At 56.4% G+C, this 27,492-nt stretch overlaps 1 protein-coding gene, 1 long non-coding RNA gene and 1 pseudogene across 2 annotated transcripts; 2 read left to right on the forward strand and 1 right to left on the reverse strand.

The window, feature by feature from the left end:
• Nucleotides 1–1,707: 1,707 nt before the first annotated feature.
• On the forward strand, nt 1,708–9,091 carry LOC145537808 (uncharacterized). Its single transcript, XR_014076432.1, has 2 exons — nt 1,708–1,995; nt 7,006–9,091. It is a non-coding gene; the product is annotated as an uncharacterized LOC145537808 (long non-coding RNA).
• A 1,553-nt stretch (nt 9,092–10,644) lies between these two features.
• Nucleotides 10,645–21,161, forward strand: LOC145537804 (A-kinase anchor protein 17A-like). The gene is made up of 5 exons (XM_081568672.1): nt 10,645–10,795; nt 12,880–13,657; nt 14,202–14,350; nt 17,192–17,432; nt 19,216–21,161. Exons 2-5 carry the CDS (start codon nt 12,896–12,898, stop codon nt 20,170–20,172), a joined length of 2,109 nt encoding a protein of 702 aa, XP_081424798.1. The 5' UTR covers nt 10,645–10,795; nt 12,880–12,895; the 3' UTR covers nt 20,173–21,161.
• On the reverse strand, nt 20,384–25,890 carry LOC145537665 (uncharacterized; annotated as a pseudogene).
• Nucleotides 25,891–27,492: the final 1,602 nt, after the last annotated feature.

A 27,492-nucleotide genomic window follows, 5' to 3' on the forward strand; every position in this document is an offset into this window, starting at 1 on the left:
CAAATTCTTAAGGACCCGGGGATACCAGACCACCTGACCTGCCTCCTGAGAAATCTGTATGCAGGTCAAGAAGCAACAGTCAGAATCGGACATGGAACAACGGACTGATTCCTAATCGGGAAATGAGCCCATCGAGGCTGTATATTGTCACCCTGCTTATTTAGCTTATATGCAGAGGACATCATGAGAAACGCTGGGCTGGAGAAAGCACAAGCTGGAATCAAGCTCGCCGGGAGAAATATCAATAACCTCAGATATGCAGATGACACCACCCTTATGGCAGAAAGTGAAGACGTACTAAAAAGCCTCTTGATGAAAGTGAAAGAGGAGAGTGAAAAAGCTGGCTTGAAACTCAGCATTCAAAAAATGAAGATCATGGCATCTGGTCCCATCACTTCATGGTAAATAGATGGGGAAACAGTGGCTGACTTTATTTTTGGGGGCTCCAAAATCACTGCAGAGGGTGACTGCAGCCAAGAAATTAACAAACGCTTACCCCTTGGAAGAAAAGCTATGACCAACCTAGACAGCATATTAAAAAGCAGAGACATTACTTGGCCAACAAAGGTCCATCCAGTCAAGGCTATGGTTTTTCCAGGGGTCATATATGGATGTGAGAGTTGGATTATAAAGAAAGCTGAACGCTGAAGAATTGATGTTTTTGATCTGTGGTGTTGGAGAAATTTATTGAGAGTCCCTCGGACTGCAAGGAGATCCAACCAGTCCATCCTAAAGGAGATCAGTCCTGGGTGTTCATTGGAAGGACTGATGTTGAAGCTGAAACTCCAATCCTTTGGCCACCTGATGCAAAGAGCTGACTCATTGGAAAAGACCCTGATGCTGGGAAAGACTGAAGGTGAGAGGAGAAGGGGACGACAGAGGATGAGATGGTTGGATGGCATCACTGACTCGATGGACTTGAGTTTGAGTAAACCCCAGGAGTTGGTGATGGACAGGGAGGCCTGGCGTGCTGCAGTCCATGGGGTCGCACAGAGTCGGACACGACTGAGCAACTGAACTGGACCGAAATCAACAACACTTCAGTACAAATACATAGATAAGAAAAAAATAATGATTTCAGTGCCGTGTAGATTTGGGGTAGAAAGACTGTGGCGATTTGAGGAACGCTTTTGAGAAGTGACGGAGAAGACAGCAAAGCCTGCAGACACTTGACTCACGCCTGCAAAGCGGGAACAACCACCCTGAAAATACAGCACAGCTTTGCACACGTGGAGTGGGGCGGGACCTTGCTAACGCGACCTCCTGCTCCAGGAAACACCATGTGTGTCTGTCTACAATCTTGTGATGGGCCACGTGGGCGAAGGGAAGTGTGAGGTGAAGGCAGACTTAACGCAGCGAGCTCTAACCACAGTCTCCACCTGGAAACTGCCGGCCGGGGTACGGTTTGGCTTCGTGTCGATCGGCCAGGATCTTGTTCTCCCGGGGAGCCCCACTGGAGGTCTCTGAGCTCCTCGCCCCCAGAGAAAGTCCCCGTAAGGACCTCGGGCTGCTGCCGCCTGGTCTCCTTGCAGAGGACCCCTGTCTGCACTGGGAGGCCAGGTTCACCTCAGCTTCCTTCGACGAGCCCTGTGGTCCCTCCCGCCTTTGAAGCTCTCGCCCTGTTCTCCTAAGGGGACTCCGCCCTCACCTCCGCAGACTGTCTATCACCCTTTGCCATCTTCCTTCAAAGCCCTGCCATAAAACGTAGCTCTTCTGCGCTTTGCTTGCATGTAGTGAAGACGCTGTTGTTGTTCAGTTGCTCGGTCATGTCCGACTCTCGGCGACCCCGTGGACTGTAGCCCTCCAGGCTCCCCTGTCCATGGGATTCTCCAGGCAAGAATACTGGAGTGGGTGGCCATGCCCTTCTGCAGGGGAATCTTGCCCACTCAGGGATCAAACCCGAGTGCCTTACACTGGCAGGCGGATACTTTATCCTTGAGCTACCAGGGAAGCCCCTTGCTTGTATGCAATGAAGACATGACCTGACTCAGACAGGTCCAAAGCTCCAATCCCTTGGCCACCTGATGCGAAGAGCTGACTCACTGGAAAAGACCCTGATGCTGGGAAAGATTGAGGGCAGGAGGAGAAGGGGGTGACAGAGGATGAGACGGTTGGATGCCATCATTGACTCGATGGACGAGTTTGAGCAAGCGCCGGGAGACAGTGAAGGACGGGGAGGCCTGGCGTGCTGCGGTCCATGGGGTTGCAGAGAGTTGGACACAAATGAGTGGCTAGACAACAACAAAGACAGGGCTGTCTTTGCCTCCAGGCCCCTGGAGTTTCCTTCTCACAGGTATGTCTTTGCTTGGGGGCTTTAGTAAGTGGACCCTTTAACGATGCAATTTACGATGGGGACTTTGGGACACACCGTGTCAGCTCCAAACTCCAGGGCAAGACGGACACTGCAGATATTAGTTTCCTGAACTTCTGGGAGGGGCTGGAGACTAAAGAACAGCCACGTGGCTAGCATGTGTTTGAGTACCGATAAATATTGGATGCTGAGGTTCAGCGGAGCTTCCCTGGTGGACAATAGTCCATGCATATTGTGACACATTGATTCTGGCATGAGTGGATGATGGATAATTGAATTGGTGGGTGGATGGATGGATAACTGAGTTGGTGGATGGATGGATGGATGGGTGGATGGGTGGATGATGGATAATTGAATTGGTGGGTGGATGGATGGATAACTGAGTTGGTGGATGGATGGATGGATGGGTGGATGGGTGGATGATGGATAAATGAACTGGTGGATGGATGGATGGGTGGATGAATTGAGGGACAGACGTGTGGACTAATGGATGGTGCCGTTTCTTCTCCTGTCCTGGGGAAGCCCTTCCTATGTCATGACTTTTTTCTGCCGCAGGCTCACCCTGGACTCCTTACCTTATGGGACAGCTCCATTAAGGCTGCAGGTGGCTCCGAACTAACTCAACCCGACTGGACTCACTCGCCTCCTTCCTACTCCAGAGTGTTCCTCCCCCTAGTGCTTTCCCCCTCAGCTCATGTCACTGACCTCACCCAGTGGCTAGAGCCTGGGACCTCAGGCGCACTCTTACCCCCGTAATCCAACCGGACACCCCTGATCAAGCTGCGAGTCCTTCATCCCATCCTCGTCCTCCTCTGTCCACCCCCACCCCCACCCGACACTGCCGATCCTGGTGTGAAACCAGCTGGAAACAGCAAGTCATGACAACAGCGGGGGATGTCACAGGTCTGCAGCACAAGGCCTTCACGTGAGTGCGTGGGTGGGTGAGGACATCCGAGCCTGACTCAGCGCAGCCGTTAGTGTAAGAGCTTACTCAGCATCCTGTGTGAGCCTGAGGGCTGTTTCCAATTTCAGGTCTCCTGCAGACAGAAGCATTCACTGCACACACGCCTTTTACACCTACAGGGAACACGTGCGTGTGTGCACGCCCAGTAACTCAGTCATGTCCATCTCTTTGCGACCCCAGGGACCGTAGCCTGCCAGGCTCCTCTGTCCACGGGGTTTTCCAGGCAAGAATCCTGGAGTGGGTTGTGCCATGCCCTGCTCCAGGGGATCTTCCTCACTCAGGGATCGAACCTGCGTCTCCAGGATTGGCAGGCAGATTCTTTACCACCACTGGGGAAGCCCCTTGCTTGTGTGTAGTGAAGATTTAACCTGAATCAAAGACAAGTCTGTTTTTGCCTCTACGATTGAGAGTTCCAACTCTGAGGATGCGTGCGTCTGACTCTTTGTAACCCCGTGGACTGTAGCCCCCCAGGCTCCTCTGTCCTTGGGATTCTCCAGGGAAGAATACGGGAGTGGGTTGCCATGCCCCCCTCCAGGGGATCTTCCCCACCCAGGGATGGAACTTGCATCTCCTGCATTGGCAGCTGCATTCTTTCCCACTAGCACCACCTGGGAAGCTGCCACACAAATGTATGGAATACAACTTCCACATATGCTTTGGTACACCTGTGGGGAAATCATTCCATAGGACGGATTACCGACATTGAGACTGCAGACACAAAGAGAATGTGCGCACGTTGAAAACGGTATGTAATAGAATTTGTCCAGCCTCCTTTGTGAAACCAGACGGATCTGCGCTCCCATCACCAGCAGAGCAGAGACTGTATTCTCTGCTCTGTCCTCCATTCACAGTGTGACTTGTTATTGTGCTGCACGTAGCGGTCATGTACGGATGTGAGGGCCGGGCCACAAAAGAGGCTGAGCGCTGAAGAACGGATGCTTTCCAACTGTGCTGCTGGAGAAGACTCTTGAGAGTCCCTTGGACTGCAAGGAGATCCAACCAGTCCATCCTAAAGGAGATCAGTCCTGGGTGTTCATTGGAAGGACTGATGTTGAAGCTGAAACTCCAATCCTTTGGCCACCTCATATGAACAGCTGACTCATTGGAAAAGACCCTGATGCTGGGAAGGATTGGGGGCAGGAGGAGAAGGGGACGACAGAGGATGAGATGGCTGGATGGCATCACCGACTCGATGTACATGGGTTTGGGTAGACTCCAGGAGTTGGTGAAGGACAGGGAGGCCTGGCGCGCTGCGGTCCGTGAGGTCACAAAGAGTCGGCCACGACTTTCACTGAACAACAAAGGGCACAGGAAATTGCATTAAAAGTTCTGGACTAAACAAAGAATGATCTAGCAAGAGACCGAGTTGCAGAGGGCGGATTCCATAAACCGGGTAACATTCGTGGGAAATGACCGGGCTGATGCCTTTGCTAAGGACGGATAATTCTTTAGACACGTTGGCTTCAAAACCAGACCAAAGGGTCAATATAAGGGAGCTCCCTCCAGGGATCATTAAGGAGGGGCATGCGCCACCTGCTGGAAAGGAGTGGTTCTGACTGAAGTCTTGAGATTTCCCGGTGGCTCCGTGGTAAAGAGTCCACCTGCAAGGCAGGAGACACAGGTTCGATCCCTGGGTCGGGAAGATCCTCCGGAGGAGGGCATGGCAACCCACTCCAGTATTCTTTCCTGGAGAATCCCATGGACAGAGGAGCCTGGTGGGCTACCATCCACGAGGTCGCAAAGAGATGGACGTGACTTAGCAAGTGAAACAACAACAACAACAAAATTCTTGAGGTAGATGGACAGAGGGATGGCCCGATGGGCAGATGGAGAGGTCGGTGACTGGGTGCACACACGGGTTCCCAGATGGATGGATGCATGGACACATGAATGGACACAGATGGGTAGGGGGATGGATGGATAGTCAGACTAATGGATGGTCGGACGCATGAGTGAATGATTGGCTGGCTGTCTGGATGGATAGATGGATGGATGATTGATGGATGGATGATGACGGATGGATAGATGGATGGCTGGCTAGATAAATGGACAGATGGGTGGGTGAATGGATGGATGGATGGGTGGATGGATGGATGGATGGGTGGATGGATAGATGGATGGATGAGTGGGTGGGTGGATGGACAGATGGATGGGTAGATAGATGGATGGATGGATGGAGGGATGAATGGATGGATAGATAGATGGATGGATGGGTGGGTGGATGGATGGATAGATGGATAGATGGATGGATAGATAAGATGGATGGGTGGGTGGATGACGCATGGATAGATGATGGATGATGGATGAATGGACGATGGATGGATGATGGATGGATGATGGATAGATGGATGGATGATGGATGATGGATGAGTGGATAGATGGATGGATGGTTAGATGGATGTATGGATGGATGGTGGATGGATCACGCATGGATGGATGATGGCTGGGTTGTTGGATAAGTTGATGGATGGATGGATGGAGAGGTGGATGGATGATGGATGGATGGATGAACTGAATGGATGGATGGATTGCTGGATGAGTGGATGGATGAGTCAGTGGATGTATGGACAGACGGGTAGATGAATGGGCAGATGAACAGATGGACGCCTAGGCAGATGGATGTCGGATGGAGGCTGCATGTAGAAACAGCACAGTCAGCTCTGACAGTCATCCTCAGATCGGTCATCAGTGGTCTGACCAGCACCATCTTGGTTGTTTTAGGTTAATTAATCTTCAGTTCCAGGGTCAGTCTGTTCCCATTCCTTGAGGCCAGTGCTGAGATCTGTGGCACCTTATGTCATGGCTACAGCCTGGCCATCAAGCTGTTAACTTCTCCACCTGGTAGAGGTGTCCGTATCTACAAGGCAGCTCGCTGGACGTGGCTCAGAACTTCTACAGCTGTCCCGTGCACGCTCAGTCATTAAGTCGTGTCCGACTCTTTGTGACCCCCATGGACTGTAGCCCACCAGGCTCCTCTGTCCATGGGATTCTTCCAGGCAAGAATACTGGAGTGGGCTGCCATTTCCGACTTCACTAGAGCCCTTCGGGAGGAACTAAAGGTACTTCACTATGCTTAACAAGTCAACTATTATAATTTAGTCTTGCTTGACTGGCTTTGTGTGGTTCTCCATGTTCTCACTTCTCAGATTAAACTTATTCTTCAGCTAAAGCTTATTTTATTTTTTACAGACAGAAGGCAGGCCGAGGACATGGGGGACATGGACCGTAGATTGTTGCTCCATTTCAAAGGGACACTGGAGATTGCCAGCAAAGCACACAAAGGCTGCGGACAGACCTGGAGCAGATCCTTCCTGGGAGCACTCGGAAGGAACCAAAATGCACCCACGCCTGATTTCAGATTTCTGGAACAGCGACGGCGTACATGTCTGTTCTCCATGGGGTAACAGGTTACGGCAGCCCTCGGAAACAAATAGAGTGATAAGATTTAAGCACAGAACGCAAACCATTGTCTGCATGGGGTGGAGAGGTGCGCTTTACTGTGGTTGGTTGTTGTTCAGTTGCTAAATCGTGCCCAAGTCTCTGTGACCCCATGAACTGCAGCACGCCAGGCTTCCCTGCCCTTCACCATCTCCCAGAGTTTGCTCAAACCCATGTCCATCAAGTCAGTGATGCCATCCAACCATCTCATCCTCTGTCACCCCCCTCTCCTCCCGCCCTCAATCTTTCCCAGCATCAGGGTCTTTTCCAAAGAGTCAGCTCTTCTCATCAGGTGGCCAAAGTATTGGAGCTTCAGGTTCAACATCAGTCCTCCCAATGAATATTCAGGACTGATGTCCTTTATGATTGACTAGTTGGATCTCCTTGCAGTCCAAGGGACTCTCAAGATAATTCGAAAGCATCAATTCTTCAGCGTTCAACCTTCTTTATGGTTCAACTCTCACATCCATACATGACTATAGCTTTGAAAACAGACCTCTGTCGGTAAAGTGACGTCTTTGCTTTTTAATACGCTGTCTAGGTTTGTCGTAGCTTTTCTTCCAAGGAGCAAATGTGTTTTAATTTCATGGCTGCAGTCACTGTCCGCATTGATCATGGAGCCCAAGAAAATAAAACCTGTCACTGTTTCCACTTTTTCCCTATCTATTCGCCATGAAGTGATGGGGCTAGATGCCATGATCTTAGTCTTTTGCTGTAGTTACTGATAACTTAATATCCATATGTTTATTCTAGATGTATTCATCATGTATGGCTGTGTAACAAATGACTTCAGACTTAGAAGCTTTTAAACAACAGACATTTGTCATCTCGCAGTTTCCCAAAGTTGGAATCCAAGCACAGATTCCTAACAGGGTCTTCTCCTCAAGGGCTCACAAGCCTGAGATCAAGCTAACAACCAGGGCTGGGGGGGGGTCTCTCCTCAGAGGTGTGGATCTCTCTTCCAAGCTCGGTGATTGTTGGAAGAATTTCAGTTGCTTATATATCAGAGCATTAAGAACCTCACCACCCAGAAACCACCTGCCAATCCCTGGCAAGTGGTCTCTTTCCACTTTGCTTCCTCTAAGGCAACCAGGCTGTGTTTCTGTCATTTCAAAGCTCACTGACCCCGACACATGATTAGGTCAGGCCCACCTAGAATACTCTCTCATTTCATTAGATTGACCGCATTGACACCTTCACCACTCAGAAGCCACATGCCAATCCCTGCCAAATGGCTTCTTTTTCCACCAGGCAATTGGCTTCCTCGAAGGCAACCAGGCTGTGTTTCGGCTGCTTCAAATGTTTCAGATCCCCACACCTGATTAGGGCAGGCCCACCCAGAATAACCTCTCATTTCATTAGCTTGACTCTACAGATGATAGACTTTAATTCCAATTGTAGAATTCCTTCAGCTTTGCAATATCACCCTGGAAGTGATATTGCTTCTTATTCTCACTCCCCGTCATGCTCAATGAGAATGAAATTTACATTCCTGGCATTTATCACTCCTCAACAGAGGATTAAGGCTGCAGGTCACTGGGAACTTTGTTTTTGTGTTGCAGGGGTACACTCCATGGAGGGATATTTTGCTGAAAAATGTAAAAGGACTTTCTTTGAATATTTCCCAGATTATTGCAATTGTGTCTGAGTCTTGCTGGTCCCAAAGAAGTGAGTATCTCATGTCTTAATTCACTTTGCAAATAGCTTGGTAACTGGCAGTTTCCAAATGTAACAGGTCCCCAGGGATATATTTTTTTTTGCCTGAAAAACCTCGCAAACAGAGAAGTCTGGTGGGGGCTACAGTCCAAAGGGTTGTAAAGAGTCAGACATGACTGAGCAACTGAGCACAAACTAGGATACGAGCCAGCCACTCACAAGGAAGCTTCCTTCGGGAGAACGGCTGTCAAGAGAACAGCAAACCCCTCTGTGGTCTCAAGAAGAAGGAGAAGGCGGAAGAAGAAAGCCAAGACGCACACCCCCCCTGAGCAGCCTGTGTGGGTCAAAGAGAGCCCCCTTTTCCCGGGGGACCCTGGAACCTCCGATTCCCCCTTGTCAGCTGTGTGTCACGGTCCTGTTTGAATTTATGAGCACTATTTAATGGAACAACAGCAGATAACCCGCAAATACCCAGGAGCCCTATTTTTTAAAACTCCATCACACTTGAGGGTCCCTCAATCCACCCTTGACCCTTCCAAAGCAAATGTAAACAAAGCGACACTTTCGGTGTTGAAGAAGACAAGAGTGTGTGGTCTTGTTCTCTGATCCTGGAATTTCAGTTTGGGTACTTGTGACCTATTCGAGGGACCAGAATCACATGGCTTGTGCAGTTCTTGGTATAAAGTGGGAGCTTAATAAATTGTTAATTTACACCATGCTAAGTCGCTTTAGTCGTGTCCGACTCTGTGCGACCCCATAGACGGCAGCCCATCAGGCTCCCCCATCCCTGGGATTCTCCAGGCAAGAACACTGGAGTGGGTTGAACATTTCTTTCTCCAATGCATGAAAGTGAAAAGTGAAAGTGAAGTCGCTCAGTTGTGTTCGACTCTTAACGACCCGACCCCATGGACTGCAGCCTACCAGGCTCCTCCGTCCATGGGATTTTCCAGGCAAGAGTACTGGAGCGGGTTGCCATTGCCTTCTCCGATATATTACAGGTAAAGTTATACAAAAGTTCATTGTTTTTGAAATGGGTTATATATAACGTGGGCTTCTCACATGGCATTGTGGTAAAGAACCCGCCTGCCAATGCAGGAGATGCAAGAGACACAGGTTTCACCCCTGGGTCAGCAAGATCTCCTGGAGAAGGGAATGGCAACTCACTCCAGTATTCTTGCCTGAAGAATCCTATGGACAGAAGAGCTTGGCAGCCTACACTCTATGGGGTTGCAGAGAGTCAGACACAACTGAGCAACTCAGCACGCACAAATATAACAAATAAAACATATTATATATTCATATTTAAATTTTATATATTAAGCAATTTAAAATAATAAAATGCATAGATGTATATCAAAAATATAAAATAATAATTATGCAATTTGTGTTATTTTCAGATATCCTTAAAAATAAGCATGAAACATAAATATTAAAATGTAAAATTTTTCAATATTAAAATACTAGATATTTACACTAACACTATGTTACATAAGTGCGTGTAGTGACATTATGGGAAGCAAAAGTCGCTCAGTTGTGTCTGACTCTCTGCGACGCCTATAGTCCATGGAATTCTCCAGGCCAGAATACTGGAGTGGGTATCCATGCCCTTCTCCAGGGGACTGAACCCAGGTCTCCCGCATTGCAGGCGGATTCTTTACCAGCTGAGCCACCAGGGAAGCCCAAGAATACTGGAGTGGGCAGCCTTTCCCTTCTCCAGGGGATCTTTCCCACCTAGGAATCCAGCCGAGGTCTCCTGCATTGCAGGCGGACTCGTTATCAATGCAGCCACCAGGGAAGCCCCGTTACATTAGATGTATGCTACATTACAGCATTGTGTAACAGTGTCATACAAGCAATCGATACTTATAAGGAATAAAATCTGTAATTAACAAATATGCATTTGTCCTAGTTCATAATGAAGTGATATTATATCTTATGTGCGACGCATAACTACAACAGCAATGTACCCCAAACAGCCGGCCTGAGTCCCGAGTAGTCTGGTTGCTTCACCATGCGGCCCCAGGTGAGGCCTCCGCCTGGACCTGAAAACTGGCAGCATGGTTGGGGGCGGGGCGGGGCGGGGCGGGGTGGGGGAAGGGCGCGGCGAGCTCGCGCACGCGCACTGCGAAGCCCGGGGCTGGCCGGCCCCGCCCGCCGCCGCCCCGGAAGTCCCGCCTCTGGGGGCGGGGCCATGGCCAGGAGGAGAAACCTGGACCCGCCGCGCGGCCCGCTTCCTCGGGCCCGGGCGGCGGAAACGGAAATGCGTCATAGGGGCGGGCGGCGGCGGCAGAGGCGGCGGCAGCGGGTCGCGTCGGGGGCGCCTCCGGCGGACGGTGGCGGCGGCGGCGGCGCCGGGCGGGGAGGCCGGGCCTGCCGGCGTCGTCGGGGGCCCGCGGGAGCGCTGGGGCCAGGGCGGCGGCGGCCTGGTAAGCGGACGGGGCCCCGCCCGCCGGGCGCGGGGGACCCCGGGGTGTCGGGGGGCCGGGCGGCCGGGGCGCGCGGGTCTCCTGGGCCTGCGGACGTGGGGGCGGGGGCCTGGGGACTTGGGGGCGCGGGCTTCGGGGGTCGAAACCTTTGAGGGGCCCGGGGGTGACGAGCGGCCAGGATCTGCGGAGGTCTCCCGGGGCGGCCGGGGCGGGGGGTCTCGTGGGCCTGCGGACTTGGGGGCGGGGGCTTCGGGGGTCGAGAGCCTTTCAGGGGCCTGGGGGTGACGGAGAACCGGGGGCCGGGGCTGCGGGGGTCTCCCAGGGCGGCCGGGGCGGGGGTCTCCTGGGCCGTCCGCAGGAGCGGGGGTGGGGTCTGGGGACTTGGGGGCAAGGGCTTCGGGGATCGAAAGCCTTTGAGGGGCTTGAGGGTGACGGACAACCGGGGGCTGCGGAGGTCTCCCGGGGGTGCTGAGAGCGGGGGTCTCCTGGGGGGTGGTTGGGGGAGGGGACCAAGGCAGTTGAGCAGAGGAGGGGCGGTCCCCAGGGAGCTACGGGGTTGGGGGGTGAAGCTGGGGGTTACTGGAGGTTGGAGGGGGTTACCAGGGCCACAGGGAGCGGCTGGGGAGAGAGCAGGCGGGAGTTGGGGTGGTGGGGTGAGCATTTGGAGGGGTGGAGGCGATGGGGATCATGTAGGGGCTGCCTGGGATGCGTTGAGGGGGTGCATCGAAGGGGGAAGGGGTTGTCCCCAGGGTGCAGAGGCACCCGCGCGACCAGGAGAGATGGGAATCCCCAGGGTTCCTAGTAGGCATTGGGCTTCCGGAGTCTCTGACTCAAGCGCTCTCTGAGGTCTGAGCCCAGGCTGAGCCCCCTCAGAGGTGCCCCAGACCCGGGCCAGGTGGCTCTGCCCTCCAGCTGGGACCCCTCCGCCCCAGTCCCTGCGGCTTCTCCTAGGTCTGGGGGGGTGTGTGTGTGTGCTTAGTCGCTCAGTCGTGTCTCTCTGTGACCCCCGTGGACGGTAGCCCCCCGGGCTCCTCTGTCCATGGGATTCTCCAGGCAAGAATCCTGGAGTGGGTGGCCATGCCCTCCTCCAGGGGATCTTCCCGACCCAGGGATGGAACCCAGGTTCGGGTAGGAAGCTGTAAGACCATCTGGTGGGCGGGCACACAGCCCAAGGCCACCTCTGTTACTGTTCGGTATCTGTGGGTCAGGTCTGGCCCAGCTTTGCGGAAGTAGCCACCTGTCCAACCGGTAGGGAGAAGCTGGTTGAGGGGGAGGAGGGTGCAGTCAGCTCCCCTTCTGCGGCTTCAGAGAGGCCCCGCGGCTTTGATGGTTTTATCTGGGCTCAGAGAAGGTGCTTCTGCCCGTGGTAGAGATACTGAAGTCAGCGGCCTTCAGCCATTCTCTCAGCCTGCAAGTTGCTTCCTGTTTCTGCGGGCTTCCTCCTGCACAGACCTTCCCAGGTGCCCGCGTGGGCCGTCCCTTCCCCAGTGAGGCGTCTGCAGCCTCCAGTGGAGGTGGCCTGGCCCCCATGCCCCGAGGGCAGGGACCCCGCCCATCTGGGCTCCCGCTATGCCAGCCCTGGTGGAGCTGCCTCTGGGTATTGGGGGCAGCCAATGCCGAAGGAGGCTTGGGGCAGTCAAGTGTTCCTAAAAGTTTTGCGAACTCAGTTTTTTTCCCCTGCATTTGTGTAATCTGATTAAAAGGGCCCACATCTCAGGGGCTGGGGCTTCCCTGGTGGTTCAGATAGTAAAGCATCTGCCTGCAATGGAGGACACCCAGGTTCCATCCCTGGGTCGGGAAGACCCCCCCCCACCCCCTTCCCCTCAACCCCAGAAGGGAACGGCAGTCCACTCCAGTATTCTTGCCTGGAGAATTTCACGGACAGAGGAGGCTGGTGGGTTACAGTCCACGGGGTCTCAGAGAGTCTGACACGACTGAGCGACTAACCCTGAGGGGCTGAGGGGCTTCCCTGACGTAGCGACCAGTGTGTCTGCCACGCAGAGGGCAGACGGACCCGCGTGCTGGCCGGCCTGGGGGCAGGACACCCGGCGGCCATGACGCAGCGTGGGCGTCTCGTGTTTCAGGCCCAAGGTCCCGGCTATGGCCGCGGCCACCATCGTGCACGACACGTCTGAGGCGGTGGAGCTGTGCCCGCCGTACGGCCTGTACCTGAAACCCATCACCAAGATGACCATCAGCGTGGCGCTGCCGCAGCTGAAGCAGCCAGGCAAGTCCATCTCCAACTGGGAGGTGATGGAGCGGCTGAAGGGCATGGTGCAGCACCACCAGTTCTCGACGCTGCGCATCTCCAAGAGCACCATGGACTTCATCCGCTTCGAGGGCGAGGTGGAGAACAGGAGCCTGGTCAAGTCCTTCCTGGCCTGCCTGGACGGCAAGACCATCAAGCTGAGCGGCTTCTCAGACATCCTCAAGGTGCGCGCGGCCGAGTTCAAGGTCGACTTCCCCACCCGCCACGACTGGGACTCCTTCTTCCGCGACGCCAAGGACATGAACGAGACGCTGCCGGGCGAGCGGCCGGACACCATCCACCTGGAGGGGCTGCCGTGCAAGTGGTTCTCGCTCAAGGAGTCGGGCTCGGAGAAGCCCAGCGAGGAGGTGCTGGTGCGCGTGTTCGAGCGCTTCGGCGAGATCCGCAACGTGGACATCCCCATGCTGGACCCCTACCGCGAGGAGATGACGGGCCGCAACTTCCACACCTTCAGCTTCGGCGGCCACCTCAACTTCGAGGCCTACGTGCAGTACTGCGAGTACGCCGGCTTCATCCAGGCCATGAGCGCGCTGCGTGGCATGAAGCTCATGTTCAAGGGCGAGGACGGCAAAGCCGTGGCCTGCAACATCAAGGTGCGGCGGGGCCCGGGGGGCGGGGGGGCTGTGCCCCGAGGGGCCTCGGACACGGGGAGGGTCGCCTGGGGCCCCCATACTGCGGGCGCAGAGTCTGTGTCTCAGGAAAAGTGGGGAGAAGGGCGTGCTTTCGCAGCCCCGGCCGGGCGGCCCCCCAGGCCCCCTTGGAACCAGACGGCGGTTTGCAGCAGCATCGCCGCGGACTCGGGCTCCTGCTGGCTTCCGACGCCAGCCTGGCGGAGGAGCGGGGGCCCTCGGGGCCGCGAGCTGGGCCCGGGCACTGGGTGGTGAAGGCAGCTGGCCACAGGGAGTGGGGGGCGCCCGCCACAGGAGGGGGAAGGGGCGGCGCTCGCGCGGGCACCGGGGCAGGCAGGGCTGGCCTCCAGGTGCGCCTCTTCCCAGCGGACGTGGCTGTCCTGGAACGGGTGGGGTCCCGAGCGCTCATTTTGAGCCCCACCCAGCCCCGAGGTCCCTCCTGTCCAGGGCGTTTGGGGGGCCTGCTCTCTGCCGTGAGTCCTAACCCTGCTCTGTCCTGCCTCCGAAGGTCTCTTTCGATTCCACCAAACACCTGAGCGATGCCTCCATCAAGAAGCGGCAGCTCGAGAGGCAGAAGCTTCAGGAGCTGGAGCAGCAGCGGGAGGAGCAGAAACGGCGGGAGAAGGAGGCGGAGGAGCGGCAGAGAGCGGAGGAGAGGTGAGTGCTCCCGGGCCGGGCTCCGCGGGCCTCCGTGCGTGCGTCCGTCCGTCTGTGCGACACGGAGATGCGGCCGGACTGCGTGCCCCGCCCCCAGGGCACCGCCCACTTCCCACCTGGCCTTCCCGCTGAGCCTCTCTGGGCGCCGTGCACCACCCTGCTGACGCAGGCACGGAATTTTTGTCCATCTTGCAGGTTTTTTGCGTTCAGGCTGACGCTGCCTTAAAGTGAAGTAGGGAAGTGAGGGCATTGCCGGCTTTTCCCAGCAAGACACGGTTAGGAGCCCTGTAAAGTAACTCAAGAGTCAGGCGTCTTGGGTGACGACCTTTGTTTCCCGCTTTGATGTTCTGGCCCTGGTGGTAAAGAACCCGCTTGCCAGCCAGTGCAGTAAACAAGGGATCTGGGTTCGATCCCTGGGTTGGGAAGATCCCCTGGAGAAGAGAATGGCAACCCACTCCAGTGTCCTGGCCTGCAGAATCCCACGGGCAGGGGAGCCCGGCGAGCTGCAGTCCCTGGGTTTGCAGAGAGTCGGACATGCCTGAAGGGGATACGCGCAGCACGTCGTGAGCTGTTCAGGCGCGCTGACCATTGTGGTGAGCTGGGTTTTGGAAAAGGAGCGGTTCTTGGTGCTCCATCATGACTCCTGTACTTGGGCGTTTCTCCCCACACTTGTCTGTGTGTGCGATGGGCAAGGTTTCTCGTGTGTGTTTTGCAGTGCTGAGTCTCAGGCGTGCGTGGTCCGGGGTTCATTCCTCACCAGCCTTTGTGAGTGTGTCTGGGCTGACCTGACTTGCGTGTCGCTCCGGCCTTGGGGCTCCTGTGTGGTTCCTGTTGGTTCCGATGGTCAGTAAGGCAGATTCGGGCCTGTCTCTGGGGTCAGCGCTTCCCCTGTGTGCCCCGGAACCCAGTTCCAGGGCGGCAGGTGCCGGAGATGCTGCCAGCCTCGATGCAGGCAGCCGGCGAGGGTGTGCACGTGGGTCGGGAGTCAGGACCCCCAGAGCAAGGCGGTGGGTGCAGAGAGGACAGATGCCTGGAGAGGGCAGGATGTCCTGGCCACGTGGCGGGCCTCAGGTGGCGGCCCGCAAGGAGGGGAGCAGTTTGGGTCTCACACTGGACGAGGCCCTGGGGTCGGCATGCCTGCCGTAGGCAGAACCAGGGAGCACCGGCGGCATGTGGACCACGGGTCCTGGTCCAGACAGGCCTCCTTCTCCCTCTTCCGCGATCGACCGCGTCCACTGTCCTTGAGCCGGGCGTCGCAGAGGTCACCCCACGGCCTTTCTCAGGTCTCAGGCACGCACTTTCCTTCACCTTCACGTTAATGCGGGGAAAACCGCCCTGAGGGTGGCCTTTGAGTGCAGGCGGCAAGGGCTGTCCTGCTGGGGACAGCAGTTCACAGCCGGTGGGCGGCACTTCGATGCGGCCGAGGAGGCTGGGCAGGGCTTGCCTGGGATGACACGTGGGCCCGCGGGCGCCCGGGAGGCCCTTGGGTGTGCAGGGCTGTGTGTCCAAGCCCAGCTGGCCTCACTGTTAGCCTGCGGGCCGGCCGGGAGCCTGGGCATCTGTCCTCCGTCAGGGGCGAGCGAGTTTGGGTCCTTTGCTGCTAATGAGGTTCAGCGTGGCCTGCAGCAGTCCTGTTCTTGGTCACGGGCCCTTAGCTGGACAGATGAGGGCTCTGGGCACTCAGGGCCCCCGACCGGCAGCTCCTCACCCATCCCTGGTGCGGGAAACCTTCGGGGGTGTGGCCTCCTGGATACCAGAGCCCTTGCTAGCTGCCTGGCTTCCCCGCGTGGGCTGATCTCCACAACTGGAGCTTGGGTCCTTGGGCCTCCTCCTCCAGGGCTGTTTCTCTGCTGGCCTGGCGCCCTGGGAGTGATGCTAGCTCTTCTGCCGAGTCTCCTTCCTGGCCCTGCTCTCCCCGTACCATGTGCTGTCCAGGGCAGCCTTGCCTCTCCGCTGTGCCTGCCCTGCCCCTGGTCTGAAGGTTAAGTCTGAGGGGGTGCGAGTGGTCGGTGAGACACACTCATTGGTCTTCCCACCCTTCCCTGGGGGTCTGGATCCCTCCCAGTCGTGCTGGGGTCCTCATTTCTGGGTGAAGAAAGGCTGCTGTTGGGTCTGGACTGGCTGGCCTGGTGCAGGCGTTTACGGAGCCGCCACTGTCCCCAGGCAGTATCTAGGCGGAGACCTCACGTGGTTTCCCCAGGGGTGCGCACTGTGGGGGCCCCTCTGTCGGGGGACCCCTCTCCCCAGAGCAAGCCAGGTTGGCTTTGTGTCACTGAGCGTGTGCCTTTGCTGCAAGTCCCCATGAAAGGTGCAGTGCCCTCTCTTGGGGGCTTCCCGTAGCTAGGGGCTTCTGGAAGCTTCCTGCCATCATGGGCATTCCTGCTCCCCTGCAGCTCCCGGGCTGGGGGCTCGCGGGGTGGGAAAGCCCAGGGCGGGGGTCTCTGGTGCACTGGGAGCAGGGCCTGTCCAGCGCCCTGGCTGTGCCCCTGTGGTGCCCGTGGTAGAGGGCCTCCTCCGTGCGCTGCTGCGACCCGTCCTGGTTCGTCTGAGGTGGTGCCTGCAGGAGCAGGTGGATCTGCTGAAAAACTCCGCTTCCCGCGTGCCTGCCTGTCCTTACGTTTGTTCCGGTATCTGGGCTGGGGTCGAGTTTAGCCAGGCTCTCCCTGGAAACACGGGGCAAAGCCTTGCCCTGTGCGCCCCTCGTCCCTGGGGTCCTCGGCCGCAGCTGAGATGTCTGTGTGGACAGAGCGCTAAGGAGCCGAGCGCCGAGATCGCCGTCCCCGGACCCACTTCCTGCACGGCCCCTTGGCCCTCACGGAGCCCGCGTGTCCGCCCGCGCAGGAAACAGAAGGAGCTGGAGGAGCAGGAGCGCGAGCGGAAGCGCGAGGAGAAGCTGCGGCGGCGCGAGCAGAAGCAGCGGGACCGCGAGCTGCGGCGCAGCCAGAAGAAACTGGAGAAGCTGCAGGCGGAGGAGCAACGCAAGCTGCAGGAGAGGATCCGACTGGAGGAGCGCAAGCTGCTGCTGGCGCAGCGCAACCTGCAGTCCATCCGGCTCGTGGCCGAGCTGCTGAGCCGCGCCAAGGTACCGCCCGCCTGCGGGGACGCCCCGCCCTCGGGGAAGCTCCGCCCACAGGGGCTGCTAGCCTATAGGGATGCCCCACCCACCGGGATGACACGCCCACCGGAACCCCCGCCCACGGGGTACTCTGCCTACGGAGTACCCCACCCACGGGCACTGCCAGCCTTTAGGGATGCCCCGCCCACAGGGATGACATGCCCACCGGAACCCCCACCCTCTCGGGAGCTCCGCCCACGGGGTACCTCACCCACGGGGACTGCCAGCCTTTAGGGATGCCCCACTTACATAGATGCCCCACCCATGGGGGGATGGCACAGGCTCAAGGGATCCCTGCCGCACAGGGAGGGTCAGTCCTTGGGACGCCCCGCCCTCGGGGAAGCTCCGCCCACAGCGTGTGCCAGCCTATAGGGATGCCCCACCCTGGGGGATGCCCCGCCCACGGGGACTCCCAACCTATAAGGATGCCCTACTCTGGGGGATGCCTGGGTGCTCAGGGAGGCTCGGCCCTTGGGACGCCCCACCCAGAGGGAGGCCCGGCCTTCACGGACACGCCGCTCCTCGCTGGTGCCTGGCTCCAGCCCAGGGGTGGCGTTCGTCGCGGGGGATCGTGGTTGCAGCGCCCCGTGTCGCCCCAGGCCCAGGCCCGGGCTATGCCCTGAGGAAGCGGCAGTGCTGTGAGTCCGGGTCCTCGTGCCCAAGCCTCCGAGAGCTGGCCCTGCAGCTTCGGGGTGGCCGGGCTCCTCCAGAGATGGAGGGGCCCCCGCCCGGCACTGCAACTCTCCTCGCGCCCCCGCCGCGGCTACGGCGCCTGTGTCTCTCAGGCCAGGCGTCTCCGACCGCCCGGGAGGACAGGGCGGGCCCCAGACGAGGCGCGGGCCCCGCTGCCGGACCATGCTCCTGCACCCACCGCCGCGAAGCTTGCGGGTCCCTGCCACCCTATGCGGGTGGCGTACGTGGAGCCCAGGCAGGCCGCGCGCCCCTCAAGTCAGGCAGGTGCGGGGCGACGCTCACCTGTCGTCCGGTTACAGTTGTGACCAGTCTGCGGGAAGGAGAGCGGCGTGTGCGCCGAGAGCTGTGGCCGCTTATTCTTGTTGCATGGTGAACATTGAAGACCCCTAGTAGGCCGGGTCTGCGCGCCTCCCACACCCACACGGAATGTCAACTGTCCGCACCATAATCTGGGGCCCACGTGGCAGGGAGCGTGCACCGGAGGGAGGGCCCAGGCCATCCTCGAGGCGACCCCCACTCAGGGCTGTGCCGAGGAGCTCTGCCGGGCTAGCTCCTGGCTGACGATCTTGGCCTCAGAGCTTGCCATCCGGAGGGCACCGGGCCGCCGGAGAGGGGCCCCCTTCTCGAGGGCTGTGCCCAGGAGCTTTACTGTTCTGCCTCCTGGTTGACGACCGTGGTCAGCAAGCGTGCCATTTGGAGGCCGGGCTGCCTGAGAGCGCCCCCCCCTCCCCCGGTTGTGCAGAGGAGTTTTGCTGGGCTTCCTCCTGGCTGACGATCGTGGCCTCCGAGCGTGCCACCCGGAGGGGCCCGGCCCCCGAAAGGCGCCCCTCCTCAGGGTTGTGCTGAGGAGCTTTGCCAGGCATCCTCCTGGCTGACGATTGTGGCCTCCGAGCGTGCCGCCTGGAGGAGCCCGGCCCCCGATAGGCGCCCCTGCCCGGGGACTTGCTCCTGGCTGACGGTCGCAGGACTCCTGGTGTGGTTGGAGCCGGCGGGCAGTGCTCCGGCCCGGCCGTCCTCGGAGCCCGGCTCAGGCGCCCCCGCCCCCTCTGTCCCGCAGGCCGCGAAGCTGCACGAGCAGGAGCACAAGGAGGAGAGCCTGCGGCTGCAGCAGCTGGAGGAGCGGCGGCGGCTGCAGGAGGCCGAGCTGCGGCGTGTGGAGGAGGAGAAGGAGCGTGCGCTGGGCCTGCAGCGTCGGGAGCGCGAGCTGCGCGCGCGCCTGCTTAGCCTGCTGCTCAGCAAGAAGACGGACGAGCCGCGCACCACCACCGCTGAGCCGGGCGCCGCCTCCCCGGCCGACCTGCTGCGGCCGGTGCTGGACATCCTGCACACTGTGTCGGCGTCGGCCGGCGCCGCGCCCCGGGACCGGGAGCCCGCACCGCGGCCGGCTGTCCCCCAGAACCTGAACGGGAGCGTCGCCACCGCCGCCCCTGCCGCTGCCCAGGAGGAGGCGGCCCCGGGCAAAGAGGGGCAGGACCCTCGAGGCCCGGACGACGGTCCCTCGGAGAAGAGGTGCCCCGCCGTGCTGGCCTGCATCCCGGACAACACCCAGCAGCCCAAGGCCGTGCCCGCTGCCTGCGAGCCAAGCACGCCCCGCAAGGACGCGCGCTCCGAGCAAGACAAGTGCAACCGGGAGCCCAGTGGGGGCGGCGGCCGGGCCGGCGGCGGGGCGGGCCGGGACGACGGTGGCGACGGCGAGCACAGGCAGAAGCGGGAGCGCAGTGCACCACGGCGGCGGGCTGGCAGCCGCGAGGACGGCAGGCCACGCAAGGAGCGGCGGGCACACCGGAAGCGCTCGCACCAGGGCCGCAGCGCCAGCCCCGAGGAGCGCGGCCACTCCCGCAAGTCCCGCAGCCGCAGCCGGGAGCGGCGAGGCCGGCGGGAGAAGAGCCAGAGCCGCGGCCGCGAGCGGGACCGCAGGGCCAGCTCCAGCCGGAAGCGCAGCCGCCACCGGCGGGGCGACGACAGGCCGCGCTCGGGCTCCGCCGGCCGCCACCGCAGTGCCTGGAATAGGTAATGCAGGCCGCGTGCCCCGGGGCTGCCTTCCCGGAGACCGGCCGCGCTTGCGCCACCGCGGAGCTTCCCGGCGAGGAGCGCACGGCTCCCGGCTTTTCGTGCAGACTTTCCTCCAGGCCGCGGCCCTCCTGTGTGGGCGTCGTGATCGCGAGCTTCGGTTCCCCCATCAAACTGTTGATCCAGTCGCTTTAATGTCGCCGGTCCTCCCTGGATCAGAAGCGCAGGGGGCTGCGAGGCTTGACCTGTGGCGCGTCATCGGGCCGCCCTCGAGGAGACGCCGTGTCCTCACCTCACGGAGCGGAGCCAGGCCGCAGTGACGGGGCCGGACCGGCTTCCAGTCCGGCAGCCTTGGCCCCACCGGGCATTAAGAACAGGAAGCCTCTCGCTGGAGGCCTTTGGTTGCTTGTTTTTTTGTTTTTTTCTGTTTTTTGTTTCCTGTTTTCCCCCTTTTCTGTGGGATTCACATATCGGGAATGAAATTTGGGTGGGATGCCAAAGGCAGGTGGCTGTTAACGCATTTAAGTCATCGGAGAGGAAGCTGGTGCTCTGAAACATGGAAACATTTTACGAGCGTGGGCTGGTGCAGACGAGATACAGAAGGGTCCCAAACATTCACTTTCTACGAGTTGAAGTCACCCAGCATACAAAAGAAAAAGCGTCAAGTGGTACACGGGGGTCCCAAACATTCACTTTTTACAAACTCAAGTCATTCAGCATAAAACAAACAAAAACGCAGATTGGTTTAAAATTAGCTTTGGTTTCTAGTCAAGGTTAGCCTGTGTGGTTTTTTAAAGAAGCCATTTTGCTAAATTATTTTTACTTGGAACATTTCAGATTTAAGGCTGCAGACTTATTAAATTTTATAATTGTTGGCTTCTCCAAGGGAAGCTTGGAAATACTTAAAAATAGCTGTGACGTCCACCTTAGGAGAGATGGTGTTTATTCCAGTTTGCATTTTTATGGTAAAATAAAATCTTTTTTTCCAATGAACTCATGTTTCCCATACTTACGTGGGGTTTTTTGTTTTCAAAAAACAAAGGCTGTGTCACTAGCTGAGCATAATCGAGCATGTTTGAAATCACTTGGTGATTTGTAAATGTCCGTTTCACATGCTGTTACTACCCTAACAGCTCCTTAAAGGAGAACATGGGTCCTGAGAGGCAGTTGATTTGTTTGCAAGTGAAAGTGTTAGTTACTCAGTTGTATTCAATTGTTTGCTACCTCGTGGGCTGCAGCCCCGCCAGGCTCCTCTGTTCGTGGGGTTCTCCAGGCAAGAAGAATCCTGGAGTGGGTTGCCGTTTCTTCCTCCAGGGGATCTTCCCAATCCCGGGATTGAACCCTGGCCTCCCGCACCAGCTGGGAGATTGTTTACTGTCTGAGCCACCTGTCATTTTGAAAAAGTGACGGAAAGAAAGTGGTTCTTTTCTAACCTTGAGGTGGCGGGAAGGTGCTGGGGCCCCTGCAGGGACCCTGGTTCTAAGAGAGTGGTGTTTGAGTGAGTCACTAATTCGTGTCCATCTCTTTGCCACCCCATGGACTTCGGCACGCTCACTGTCTCCCAGGATTTGCTCAAACTCATGTCCGTTGATCCGTGATGCCATCCGACCATCTCATCCTCTGTTGTCCCCTTCTCCTCCTGCCTTCAGTCTTTCACAGCATCACTGTCTTTTCCAATGAGTTGGCTCTTCAAATTAGGTTGCCCAAGTATTGGAGCTTCAGCCTCAATCCTTCTAATGAATATTCAGGACTGATTTCCTTTAGGACTGACTGGTTTGATGTCCTCGAAGTCCAGGGGACTCTCAAGAGTCTTCTCCAACACCACAGTTGGAAATAACCAATTCTTTGGCTCTCAGCTTTCTTTATGGTCCAACTCTCACACCCGTACGTGACTACTGGAGAAACCATAGCTTTGACTATATGGGCCTTTTATCGGCAAAGTGATGTCTCTGCTTTTTGATATGCTGTCTAGGTTTGTCAGAGCTTTTCTTCTAGGAGCAACCGTCTTTTAGTTTCTGGCTACAGTCACTGTCTGCTGTGACTTGGGAGCCCAGAATATAAAATCTGTTAACTGCTTCCACTTTTCCCCCTGCTATTTGCCTGAAGTGATGGGACCGGATCTCATGACCTTAGTTTTCTGAATGTTGAGTTTCATGCCAGTTTTTTCACTCCCGTCTTTCACCCTCATCAAGAGACTGTTTAGTTCCTCTATAGTTTCTGCTATTAGAGTGGTATCATATATATATCTGAGGTTGCTGATATTTCTCCTGGCAACCTTGATTCCAGCTTGTGCTTCATCCAGCCTGGCATTTCTCATGATGTACTCTGCATATAAGTTAATAAGCAGGGTGACAATATACAGCCTTGATGTACTCCTTTCCTAATTTTGAACCAGTCCGTTGTTGCATGTCTGGTTCTAACTGTTGCTTCTTGACCTGCACACAGATTTCTCAGGAGGCAAGTAAGGTGGTCTGGTATTCCCCTCTCTTGAAGAAGTTTGCACTGTTGATTATGATCCACACAGGCAAAGGCTTTAGCATAGTCAGTGAAGTAGAGGTAAATGTTTTTTCCGGAATTCCCTTGCTTTTTCTGTAATCCAGTGGTTTTTGGCAATTTGATCTCTGGTTCCTCTGCCTTTTCTAAACCCAGCCTGAGCGTCTGGAAGTTCTCAGTTCACTTACTGCTGAAGCCTGGCTTGAAGGAATTGCAGCATAATTCTTGCTAGCATGTCAAATGAGTAAAATTGTATGGTAGTTTGAGCGTTCTTTACCATTGCCCTTCTTTGGGATTGGAATGAAAACTGACCTTTTCCAGTCCTGTGGCCACTGCTGAGTTTTCCAGATTTGCTGGCATATTGAGTGCAGCGCTTTCACAGCATCCTCTTTGAGGATTTGAAATAGCTCAACTGGAATTCCATCACCTCCACTAGCTTGGTTTGTAGTGATGCTTCCTGAGGCCCCCTTGATTTCACACTCCATGCTGTCCGGCTCTAGGTGAGTGACCACACCGTCGTGGTTGTCCGGGTCATTAAGCTCTTTTTGTGTGTAGTTCTTCTGTGTTTTCTTGCCGCTCTCCTTCATCTCTTGTGCTGCTGTTAAGTCCTTCCCGTTTCTGCGCTTTTTCATGCCCGTCCTTGCGTGAAACGTTCCCTTGATGGCACCAGTCTTCTTGCAGAAATGTCTAGTCTTTCCCAGCCTGTTGTTTTCCTCTATTTCTTTACATTGTTCGTTTAAGAAGGCTTTCTTTTCTGTCCTTGCTGTTCTCTGGAACTCTGCATTCAATTGGGTATATCTTTCCCTTTCCCCTTTGCCTTTCACTTCTCTTCTTTCCTGAGCTATTTGCACAGCCTCCTCAGACAACCAGTAACTTTACCGGTGACTCAGCGGTAAAGAGTCTGCCTGCAATGCAGTAGCCCCGGGAGATTCACCTTCTATTCCTGGGTCGGGAAGAGTCCCTGGAGGAGGAAATGGCATCCCACTCCATATTCTTGCCTGGAGAATCCCGTGAACAGAGGAGCCTGGTGAGCTACAGTCCGTGAGGTCACAAAGAGTCAGACACTACTGAGCACGCATGCGCGCAGAAAACCACTTGGCGTTCTTGCAGTCGGACCTCAGTATATGGGTCCGACATCCACAGATTCCACCAACCTTGACTGAGACCAGTGTTTACATCTAAGCTTGGTTGAATCCGGTGATACAGAACCACAGATGCAGGAGGTGGAACTATGGGACTTTAACATCGGAGAACTTTGGTACCAACGGTGGGTCCTTGGAACCCCACCCAGGGTGATGGTGGGGGGCGGGGGCGGCGTTTGGGAGGTGACGAGGTCATGAGGGTGGAGCCCCTGTGCGCGTCTTCATAGAGTCCCCAGGGAGCTCCCTCGTCCTTCCCACCACGGGGGCACACAGTGAGGAGACACCCCCTAGAACCAGGGGGAGCCCTCACCAGACGCTGAATATGCCCCCGCCAGGATCTTGGACGTGCAGCCTCCGGGACCCTGAGGGATGTTCTCTTATTCCTAGGGCCCCCACACCCGCTCAGACACCACAGGAGCCGCAGGTAGCCGATACCAGGTGATGACCTCCGAGAACATCCAACCACGGCCCCTCTTGCTTTAGGGCTGCAAGCTAAACCATCCCGCTGTCCAGTCTCCAGACTGAAAAAAATGAAAACGGTTACTTAAAAAAGAAAACACTAGGATAGCAGTAGTACTTATCACTGTCGTTGCTGATGATAATACAAGGGGAAAAAGTGCAAATGCATGTGGAGAGATTGGCTCCTTTTACACTGCTAGTGGGAAGGTAAACTAGGGCAGCTGCTGTGGGAAACAGTTTAGCAGTTTCTTAAGTCAAACATGGAGAAGGAAATGGCGACCCACTCCGGTATTGTTGCCTGGAGAATTCCATGGACAGACACTACTGTCCATGGGGTCGCAAAGAGTCGGACACGACTAAGCGACTAATGCTTAAAAAGTCAAACATAGAAATTCCGTGGGACCTGCTTGTCCCACTCCTATGCGTACGCCCGAAAGACGTGGAAAGAGTTGTCCGAGAAAGACTCGTACAGCAATTTTTTATAACAGTGCTGTCTACAATGGCCATGAGTAGGGAAATCACCCAGGGGCATGGATGGATGGGTGGGTGGGTGGATGGATGGTTGGGTGAGTGGATGGAAGAATGGATGGCTAGGTTGGGTGGATAGATGGATGGATAAGTGGGTGGGTGGATGGCTGGCTGGGTGAGTGGATGGAAGAATGGATGGCTAGGTTGGGTGGATAGATGGATAAGTGGGTGGATGGATGGATGGATAAGTGGGTGGATGGATGGATGGATAAGTGGGTGGGTGGATGGATGGGTGGGTGAGTGGATAAATGGATAAGTGGGTGGGTGGATGGATGGGTGGGTGAGTGGATAAATGGATGGATGGCTGGGTTGATGGATGGTTGGCTGGGTTGATGGATAGGTGAGTGGATGGATGGGTGGATAGGTGGATGAATGAATGGATGAGTGAGTGGATAAATGGACAGATGGCTAGGTTGATGGATGGCTGGCTGGGTTGATAGGTGGATGGATGGATAAGTGGGTGGGTAGATGGATGGGTGGGTGAGTGGATAAATGGATGGATGGCTAGGTTGATGGATGGCTGGCTGGGTTGATAGGTGGATGGATGGATAAGTGGGTGGGTAGATGGATGGGTGGGTGAGTGGATAAATGGATGGATGGCTGGGTTGATGGATGGTTGGCTGGGTTGATGGATGGTTGGCTGGGTTGATGGATAGGTGGGTGGGTGGATGGGTAAGTGGATGGGTAGATGGATGGGTGGGTGAGTGGAGAAATGGATGGATGGATGGGTTGAAGGCTGGTTGGCTGCATTGATGGATAGGTGGGTGGGTGGATAAGTGGGTGGGTAGATGGATGGGTGGGTGAGTGGATAAATGGATGGATGGCTGGGTTGATGGATGGTTGGCTGGGTTGATGGATGGTTGGCTGGGTTGATGGATAGGTGGGTGGGTGGATGGATAAGTGGGTGGGTAGATGGATGGGTGGGTGAGTGGAGAAATGGACGGATGGCTGGGTTGACGGCTGGTTGGCTGGGTTGATAGGTGGATGGATGGATATGGATGGATGGATAAGTGGGTGGGTAGATGGATGGGTGGGTGAGTGGATGGGTGGGTGAGTGGATAAATGGATGGATGGCTGGGTTGACGGCTGGTTGGCTGCATTGATGGATAGGTGGGTGGGTGGATAAGTGGATGGGTGGACAAATGGATAAACAGTGTGTGGTCCATGCACACAGTGGGATATGAAGGAGTGAAGCTCAGACACAGGCTCCAACGTGGGTGGACCCTGAACACACTAGGGTGAGAGAGGCAGACACAGGGACACACGGTGTGTGACCCCGTTGATAGGAAACGTCCAGAACAGGCAAATGCACAGAGACAGGAAGTGGGTTCGTGGTGCCAAGGACGGGAGGAAGAGGATGAGGAGTGACTTTTAACAGGGACAGGGTCTCCTTGGTGGGGTTGAGAATGTGGTGTGGTAGATGTGATCTCTCCACAGCACTGTGAAAGGCCTGAGATCTTGCGAGTTCACTTAAACCAGTTTTACGTTATGTGCAATTTTGTTGGTGCTCAGTCGCTCAGTCGTGTCCGACTCTTTGCGACCCCATGGACGGCAGCACGCCGGGCCTCCCTGTCCATCACCAACTCCTAGGGTTTGCTCAAACTCATGTCCATCTAGTCGGTGATGCCATCCAACCGTCTCATCCTCTGTCGTCCCCTTCTCCTCCCACCTTCAATCTTTCCCAGCATCAGGGTCCTTTGCAATGAGTCAGACACAAGAGTTGCGGGTTCCCCCTTGGAGGGATGAACCCCGCCGTCCACCCGTCCCCCAGCGCCCTGTGACCCTGTAGTTACTCGTAATGTAGCCCCGCGTTCCGGGAGACAAACTCACTCGGGGGGACGATGCAGAGAGTGCAGTGCCGTTGATTACACCGCGGGCCCCAGGCAGAGTCTCCTCTTAGCCAAGGACCCCGACCAGGTTTTGTGAAAACCTTATATGCTCTAAGTGTACGTGCCCAAACCCACCTCCCCAAATTCCCTGAAACTAGTGTGAACGAAGCAAAAGAAAGATACAAAGTTAACCCGTGATTCATATGCCTTAAGCCTAGGTGGTTAACAGTGGACAGTTATCAGTAGGCCTGTGGTCATCCCCCAATAAGCATAGTAGAATTGATGATTCTATTTGGTTGCGCAGATAATTAGGGTATCCTTTTAGGCGATGGAGAGCCCTGGGGCTCTTCCTTCTGGGGTCCTGGTTTTCCAGCCGGTATGTCGTTTCCATCGACACTGGGCATAGAGCTCAAAGCCCACAGTCCGGCCCGAGATGGAGTCCTGCTTTCAAGACGGAGCCTGTTCTGTCTGTTTCCTCCTTCAGTAAGAAATCCGTATGGGTTTTCTGGGGTGCGTGTGACAAATGGCCACGAGCTGAGGGCTTAAATAAGAAACGCTCGTGTGTGCTTCTGCCCAGTTGTGTCCGACCCTTTCACGACCCCGTGGACTGTAGCCCTCCAGGCTCCTCTGTCCATGGGGATTTTCCCTGTAGCTCAGATGGTAAAGAATCTGCCTGCCATGCAGGAGACAGGGTTCAAGGATGCGCCTGAGCGGCTTTAAGCTTCACTTTGAGCAGGACACGGGTCCTTCCCTGGTGGCTCACCGATACACCTGCCGACGCAGGAGACGTAGGTTTGATTCCCGGGTGGGGAAGATCCCCTGGAGAACGAAAGAGCAGCCCACGCCGGTATGCTTGCCTGGAGAATTCCATGG

The sequence above is a fragment of the Giraffa tippelskirchi genome, chromosome Y (genome assembly GCF_054371585.1).
Source record: "Giraffa tippelskirchi isolate mGirTip1 chromosome Y, T2T-mGirTip1v1.2.pri, whole genome shotgun sequence".
Classification (NCBI taxonomy): domain Eukaryota; kingdom Metazoa; phylum Chordata; class Mammalia; order Artiodactyla; family Giraffidae; genus Giraffa; species Giraffa tippelskirchi.